The sequence below is a fragment of the Habropoda laboriosa genome, unplaced genomic scaffold (assembly GCF_001263275.1).
Source record: "Habropoda laboriosa isolate 0110345459 unplaced genomic scaffold, ASM126327v1 scaffold259, whole genome shotgun sequence".
NCBI lineage: Eukaryota > Metazoa > Arthropoda > Insecta > Hymenoptera > Apidae > Habropoda > Habropoda laboriosa.
Window position 1 is genome coordinate 180,904 of NW_017100409.1, and position 9,101 is coordinate 190,004.

General features: G+C 39.6%; 1 protein-coding gene across 1 annotated transcript in view; it reads left to right on the forward strand.

Moving 5' to 3' along the window:
• Positions 1 to 6,201: 6,201 nt before the first annotated feature.
• LOC108575468 (sex determination protein fruitless-like) overlaps positions 6,202 to 9,101 on the forward strand; it is a 12,713-nt gene continuing 9,813 nt past the window's right edge. The window contains exons 1-3 of the mRNA XM_017938283.1: positions 6,202 to 6,268; positions 6,908 to 7,461; positions 8,596 to 8,775. Coding sequence (XP_017793772.1) covers positions 6,931 to 7,461; positions 8,596 to 8,775 — 711 coding nt within the window. The 5' untranslated portion in view covers positions 6,202 to 6,268; positions 6,908 to 6,930. The remainder of the gene's footprint in view (positions 6,269 to 6,907; positions 7,462 to 8,595; positions 8,776 to 9,101) is intronic.

Below are 9,101 nucleotides of genomic sequence, written 5' to 3' on the forward strand. Positions count from 1 at the left end.
TTATACGCCATCGACGTCGCGTCGCGAGATAATCGTGCACCGCGAGATATTCCGTCTCGATCCTATTGGTCGATTGATCGCCGATTCGAATGAGAAAGGTGGCTGTTAATTACACCAGCCTGTGTTAATACTCTCGTTCTCTCTATCGATATATTCCTTCCTCGCTCGCTCAACTCGCTCGACCCATCGTCGCGTCATGATCATGACCGTCGAGACGAGTTGAAAATACCGTTGTACTGACCGGTGCGAACGATTTAACGAGTGCGTCTATCCCGTTTGAAAAATTCGTGTGCGCGAACTGTATTGTCCATGAAGGCAACAGAGATCGCAGTTCCATCGTGAACGACAGACAGAAGCGGACCATTAACGTTCCGTGAACGTTGAAGAGGATCGCCGTTGCGCCCCGGGGAGGATCATCTCCGGAAGATCGTCGCGGAAGATCTTCTGTAGGAGGATCAAAAGAGATCCTTCCTCTGAACTGCGTGGTGCGGCTACGCCAGGCCGACAGGATTTCATGTTCACGAATTTCAGTAGACCAGGTAACGATGCGCCAAATCCGCCTACACGGTATCGGCGCGTCGATTTTCAGATTTTCATTCGACAGACGTCACCGTGACGTATTCCTCTTTCGAGCGATTGTACGTTCAATTTGCGCGCTCGGCCTTCCTCTGGCAACACGCGGCTCGCTTAGAGGGGTGGCCCCCAACAGATACGCGCCTATTCCGCGGCCCGCAAACAGCCTACCAGAACCGTACTCATCGATCCCGGGATCTAGAGGCATGCGTCGCGTGTTTCCTCCCTCTCGCTTTGTCAATCTACCTTCGAGAGAATAAGACGCAAAACAGAGACGATAGAGAAACGTTTCACCGTCGATCAAACTCGACGCGGATTTTTCATTGAAACACGTTTGTTTGGCCAGCCCTTATCGATACACCCAGACTCTATATATGGCTCGTTGATCGACGTATCGTCGTTCTTTCAGCTTTTTACGGGATTTTATAATCGGTTAGGAAAATAAGGGAAATGGTTCCCAACATTGATCGTAGAAAACATGCAGAATGCTTGGCAGGGTGGGATGAGAATTCACCGTTAAATTCCGTAACTAATCGCGGAACCGGGTAGTTTAACGGATTTCAATAATGTGCTCTGTAAACTAGACTGCATTTATTGGTTTAGCGTCCGATTGAAACATAAACTGGCCCAGCGCGGACAAAAACACGCGGTAACGCGATTCTCAATTTTCGAGAATGCATTCGAGAGCGAACGATCTCACTTTCTAGCTACTGTAATTGCACGCGATTTCTATTGCTCAATACTGACAAATGTAATTGATAATATTCGGTAGGACAAAGTTTCATCAACGAAACGTCTCAATGTTAAAACACGCAAAGACTGATTCTTGCTCAATTAAATGTTAATCAGAAATGTATATTATTCTACAAGCACATAATTTATCAATTAACGAATAAGAAAAATGAAACAAGCTCGTAAATAAACAATGTAAAATTATGTTTCACACTTACAAAAGTTACGTATAGATGCGAACGTGTAAATTTTATTATATATTTCAATATCAGTCTTGTAATTAGATCAAAATGCATTATAAATAAGTATGCAGCACAGTATTATTACTTATCTGGTGTACATCGAAAAATGCAATTTAACTATGTACATGACGTGACAAATATTATACCTTTTATTTCTTCCAAAGGGGGCGGGGTATAAATGGAAAGAAAAAAAAAACGAGGAAAATGTTCGAATCAGAATTCGAAATACACGAAATGGTATTTTGGGATCGGAATTCGTTTATACGGGCTGCGATAAAATGTTTCTCAGACCGGACGGGCGAAAACCTAAATACTCCTTAAGGTGTAATTTAAAAGCGGAGTCCTAACGGTGACGGGTTTTTTTTTTACAAAAGTTCGCCATGCAAATTTCGCGGCGATACTGGCCGGTCGTTTCGCGGTCGAAAAATGGAATTCCAGAAAATAAGGCGAACCGGGAATTTTGTAGATAATGGTTTCGAATAAGAGGTAGGTAGCCGTGGTATATTAGAATTTCCATGGAATTATTTGCGCGATATTTCGCCGAGAACGTTCTTTCCGTATGCAAATACAAAACGTCGTAACTTCTTAGACAGTACACGCCGGTGGACAAATATTGCAATAACGGTATATCAAGATTAATTTTTAATCTGCCGCGATGGGCGGTGGGAAACGATCCATAATTTATCGTGTACACCTACATTGCTCCATGGTACATAGAGTTACGCGTAGATTAAGCCAAAAAGAAAAAAAGACGAAAAAAAGATTATCATAGCAACGAAAAAAGACACTTCGTACGCATTACAAGCCTAGAAACTGTTATCGTTAATTCTCTATCGCTTTGAACGGCCGGATATTACTTTTATTAACACATTGCCAACCGATTGGGTGGATCTATCATTTTCTACCGTTTCATTTTCATTTCACTATTCCAAGACGTTTTGTTCCATAATATTCTTGAATATAACGAATCAGCATTCCCAACAGAAAGGTCCTCTACCAATTTTCCTAGAAATCGTTTTACCTGTCTCAGACAGTTTTATTCAACTGCAATTCGTTCGGTTGGTAATGTGTTAAACGAGCTGGCCAAAGGTTCGAGCATAAATCGACGCCAAACAACGTGTTTACATTCGATCGTTTCTGAAAAAAGACTGCCAGAGAGAACAGAAAGCAAATATTGTCCTCTTTTTTTTGCTATTCGCCTCTCGAACGTATCCGCGTTGTCGTCGTCATCGTCGGGATGACGCATCGATCGGTTTTCTTCGATCGCAGGATACACCGTTCCGAGGGGGAGGAAAATTTGTTGCGGCACATCAAGCGCGCTTGCGATTTTCATCCGTATAAGAGTGTGCCTATAAAACACGTAAAAACGTTCAATACGGCCCCCTCTGTTTCGACGACAAACCTCTCTCGTTTGTTTGAAGATCGCACGTTCAAAGCGTGCTCTTTTTTCTTCTAAGCTGCACCGCCGTATTGTCGCGGAGAAAACGTATGGCCGAGCGCAGCAGCGTGCGTCTTTTATCGGGAGTCCGTATTTTATACCGACTTTCTTACCACTGCATTAAACTTTTGCTCGACTATCGCGAATCTCTTGTTGCTTTTTGTTCGAGCGTGAATTATGTATAATCGCCTTCCGTTGGAAATTTTAGTCGGAACAAAATGTACATATTATAACCTATTATTTCCTAATTACATCATCACGAGACGCGTCTTTTTCACGCGTCAGAAAAATGGACGCTTGAAGCTTCCGGAAAATATATAATTATTGAGTCGCGTGCAATTTCGTCTCGCCGAGAATTCGAGCCGCTGCGTGCGCAATTAGCGCGCGAGCATGCGCGGTGCGAAAAGATCGCGCAATGGCACCGCGCTGCACTTCCGGTGTGCACCGCGCGAAGATCGTCCCTGAAGATCTCTGCCAGCCGCACGGAAGACAGGGAAATGATACTCTTTTACGCGTCAGCACGTCGCGTGACTTCTCTCCGCGCTAGGGCGAGAAACGTCGGCGTATCGTGGTTCGATACGTCGCGATGCCTTCTTCCACTTGTTTTCCTCGTGGAACAGTCAAGGCCACGGCAAGATAATTATGCAGATAACGGTGATGCTCGCCGGTATCCCACCTGCATGGAGGATCTACAGGTCCGTTCCTTGCCTAAAGATAAGCTTTACTCTTTTCTCTCTATATGTCTGTTCTTTAACGTTGTGTTGATCTTTGATCTTTTACACACACACACACACACACACACACACAGACACACACTTTACATACATACATTCAGCATCGACATTCGCTGTTGATTTTTCGTCTGTTCAACGCTCTTTTAGACGAATAGCTTGTGATTTAAATACGTTCTGCCGGTTCTGCTTATGAAACATCACCTCAGATTCTTTTTTCTCTCTCGAACAATATATAGAGGTAACTGGCTCGAGGAACTGGTTCGCACAATTAATTGCGTAACCATTTAGTTGACCCAGGATGATGTGTTGCTAATGTGTAACGAGCGAGTATTACTCTTTGTTAGCGATAGGTTCGCCACTTTGACGGTATAAGATTGACCCGACTGCGATTAAAAGCGCTAATAGTTAACTACCGTAACACCTTTCAGTAATTATTCGTCCACGAAACGAGTAAATCCGACTTGATACCGCTGGATACAATTACTACTTGCCCCCCCCTCCCCGTCCTCCTCCTTCTTCCGCGTTTGTCGTGTCGCCGCGGACATCCGTGGATAGGGAAAAAGAAAAGTGAGGAGAGGAAAAAGATACGACGAGAAATTTCGTGGAATAGAGTTACTCGAGACGAAACGAGCGAGTATATTCGTGCACCGAATCATTTGAATTTTCCCTCTCCGGTAAAGAGAGAAAATTTCGAGTTCATTGTAATTCCTTATTACGCCTGATATTCCCACTCTCGCTTATATCATCGCGCGAGTCTTCATTAAACGAGACAGTTTTCGTCATGAATAATGTCTGTCATAATTTACAACGACGCTCAGCAATGAAACACGATAGAGAAAGGGAGTTCTTCAAACGGAGCTATCGTTGTAAAAACGCTTTCACTTACTTTGCCATTAAAAATATATCGCGGCACGCCCTAATCGCGGCGTTATCGTGCCCTTCTGGGTTAACATTTTAAATCCTCAGAAACACGCTCGAGATAAATCCAATTATACTCATTGCGTTATCCGCTTAATACACCGAATTCCTATTTACCAATACGGCCGTATCTTCGCCGGAGACAAGCACGCGAATAGTAATTTTGCGCAGTGCCAATCAAAGCGCGGATTAAATCTGTTAATGGTCGGGCAAAGCTTGTAAATCCATATTCGAAAACCGATTAAGGAGATTTTCCAATTTTCCCGCTACCTATTGATTTTGTATGGTTAGCGCGATTATCGTTCGGCTCGCGGACGGCCGAAATTAATATCAGAAAGCTCACGATTTGCGTGAATTACCGTTTATTGCAGTCAAATGAAGCTGAACGACCCCTTTGCACTGTATGATTTTCCGCGAAATATAATATCCCCACGGATAACGTGGCGTAAACGCGCGTTTATTCAAAGAAAGAAGGGGGGTAGTGAGAGAAGAAGAGCGGGAAAGAAGGAAGAAGAGAGAAAAATTCGCGTTCGTGAATTGCCAAAGTAGTTACGATATAATGAGCATATGAATGATCCTTTTTTCTTTTTTTTTTTTGGAATTACTCGGGAGAAAACGGGTATTAAAACTTTCTTTTTATAGCATCTCGTTCAAGGATCTATGAATGTTTTACATACATTACAATAACACGACGTCGTATAGTTTGTTACGTTACACGAGAAATCCAACTTCTGTGTAACAGTTTTCGAACAAAATTACGTATGCTTCCCATCGTACTTTTTTCCAATTACAGTTATAAGTTCCTTAACGCGAATAAAAATTATCCCGATTATCGTAGTTATTGTGAAAACATTTTAAGCTCGTGGTCGAACTTTAACACCAAATACAGTGGTTACAATTATTTTTATTTTTGGTGGCACAAAGTAGAAATTTCATCGGTGAGAGAAACGAGCCCATTGAACAGAGCATATTTCTGTTGAATTATCGCGCTTTGGACAGTCAATAAGATAAATGCGTTTATCTCGACGTTCGTTTAAAAGGTAATTGAATTGAATGTTTGTTTATTTATTTTAACTCTTAATGTTTTGCGCATAGTATAGTTTATACATTTTAACATAATTTTATCGAGATAGGTTATGTATTTCGTGTCGATTATTTTTTGACTTTATAGTCGAGTTATTATTTTATACCAACTGCATAATTAATTATCTCTTTAGTTACCATTTCTCCTTAAAAGTTACATGGAAATTGGAAAAGAAGGGAATTCAATATGAATAATTATACTCTTCTATTTCCTGAAAAATGGATGGAAAACATTTATCAAACAACAACGACAATTTTTTTCAGTTCGTTGTTGTATTATATAGAATTATAACATTGCTATAAATATTGTTACAAAGTTACATTCATTTAGAAGGAAAGAAACATTCAATTTAGATCGAAACTGTTGAAAGAAGTTCTATTGCGTGACTAGTAACGTTTGTATTCGAGCGCCCTTCGCGCCATTCCCCCCCGGCAGATGCTCGAAGGTCAAAAGTATTTTAAAAATAAGGCCGTAGGCATTGGCAGATTGGTATGGTAGTGGACGTTAAGGGTCGGGTGGCGTTGTAATGGCAAAAAGTTTGCGAAAGGTGAGTAATCATCGGGACGATAAACAAACTCGGGTCGTTAGTGTATACGGTGCGTTAGTTAGCTGGCGCTGGGTTTAGGTAAATAAAGCCGCGTGTGAAGCGTGTTTGAATGGTTAGAAATCGAGCATCAACAAATCGAGTTTTCGCGAGAAGGCTCGTGGCTAGACGAGTAAGGCCGACAATGGCGCCCAAGCCTCGCGAATATTGACATTGCCGAAAACATTATCTTCGAATATTGGATATTATCATATCCGTGGGTGACACATACTGCGTCGCAATTAATACTCTAACCTTCTTTTAATTCGCGCTACATTTGTTGAAGTGAAATCACGAACGGAGTAATTTGTCGGTTGCCGAGGTTATGCGAAAAAATGTTTTCGGCACGTATAGTAGCGACGCGTGAACCCTGAAGGGTTTTACAGTTATACTGCAATGTGGCACATTTGCAGAAGCACGGAGGAAGTTGTGTGGGTCTAGAGTTGCGATATAATCTCCGAGGAGATATCGTCAGGCTGATATAGGAGAGTGTGCGTGAAGAAGGCGTGTGAGTTAACGTTTTAAGGGTTAGGGAGTCATTCTGTAGTCAGGGTGATCACAGTCTCTAGTGTGGACAGTTCAGGGCAGCTAGTTTGGTTGTAGGGTCGGGATTGGAGATAGACAAGATGGACCAACAGTATTGCCTACGGTGGAACAATCATCCAGCCAACCTCACCGACGTTCTCAGCTCCTTGCTTGCCAGAGAGGCACTCTGCGACGTTACCCTGGCGTGTGTTGGAGATACTTTCAAGGCACACCAGACGATACTCTCTGCATGCAGTCCATATTTCGAGAGCATTTTCCTTCAGAATACCCATCCCCATCCAATTATATTCCTGAAGGATGTCAATGATATGGAAATGAAGGCGTTGCTGCACTTTATGTATAAGGGAGAAGTTAACGTTAGTCAGCATCTGCTACCGATGTTCCTTAAAACAGCTGAGGCATTACAGATTAGAGGCCTCACTGATAATAGTGTAAATAACAAGACAGAAGAGAAAAGTCCATCGCCAGAACCAGAAACGCAAACTGGTGTTAGGCATACCGAATCGCCTAACCTTCAGCCTCTTCCTGAAAAGAGGAAACGAAAGGCTTCGGGCAGCTATGATGTTTCCCTTAGTGGTCCACCCAGTGAACGGTTCATGTCAGATTCTCAGGTACGTAACTATCAGTATTGCATATCGATATTATTATTTTATGCATGTTAATGTTACTTGATTTATGCTTATGTTGTCAAATAGTTTAAATATTACATTTTTATTCTTTTTAATACTTCCATGTGTAACAGTTACCCAGTAAAAACATTTGGAAAGCTAGTAATACTTGATTGCATTTAAGAGTTAGCAATTAATTATGATGGTAATGGTTGCCAGTTAGTCCAGAAACATATTTACTTTTACAATATAATATGTTGGATTTGTTTAATACCTTTCTATAAAAAATCCGGTAAATGTTTTTTATTTATTATGATTTTTAAGACTTTTTAAAGTAACTTGCATTTTAATGACTATAAGTAATAGTTGCTCCATTTATAGATAATGTTTCCTTTTTTACAATGTTTATTCAATAGTTTATAATTAAGCCAATACAAAATTAATGTCTCAATAAAATTAGTTGTAATAATGCTAAAATTATAAAATATATTTATTTTTAAACACACAGAGATTATAAAATGCATGTTCTATTTTTATTTGTTGAATATTTTGTTGCTTAGTAGTCGTGTATGTTATTCTTTATTATACTGGATGTAAAATTACGTTGTAATATTAGATCAAAGTAAATTTATTCCTTTGCGAAGAAAACATTTTCAAAACATATGCTCCCGCGAAGTTGTGCGCGTGCGTTGTGCATGCGTCGTACGTACACGTATATACGTCTAGTCACATGTTTACATGCAAACTTTTCTTACAGGTAACGCTTAAAATTTAAGATAATGATCGTTTTTTATTATCATTAAACTATATATGTGCATGATTGCACAGCTTTTCAAATATCTGTACTTGTAACCTTGGAGTATACTCGAATGCTAATCTTAAAATATTATTCCAATTACAGTCTAATCCCTTAGAAACAATATTTTAACTGATTCTTCTGTATAGTAATTCTTTTCCTAAAATAATTTTTTAAATAAAGTATATTATATAAAATGATTCGTAATGTTAGTCAATCAAGATGAACTAAATTTTAACGTCATAATAAATGCTTTAATTATGATATTTATATTAACTACACAATCATTAATGGCTTTTGTATTTCTAAAATGCATAACTTTGTAATTTTCTGTTTTTCAGGCATCCTCACAATGTAGTTACAAATCAAGTCCTCCCGTGATTCCAAAGTTAAATAATGCCATGGGAGGTGATATGGAAGATGGTGGTCGACCTATGTCTCCTGCATCACAACCGCAACCTTCAATCAAGCAAGAGGTAGATCATCATTTACCAGACTTCCATGACAACATTTCCCTCCCAGTGAGTAATTTTCTATATAATGTCATTTTTCATATTCTGCTAGATGTTTGTAACAAAAATACTATTATAATATGCATGTTGATGGTATAGCTTATAGCATGTAAATAGTTTGCAGTGCGTAGTAATTTGAAGGTGTATACTAATGTAATAAATGTTCAAACATATTTTCTTTTAATGGTTATCTTATATCGAGTTTTTCATTCACTTCAGAAATAAGTAATTAATATATTTAAAGCATTTTCTTATGTCTGCAAAATAGTGATTTTTTTGTATTCCATGATTTTAAGTATTCCATAATAGTTAATGCAATAATAATATAATTTTTT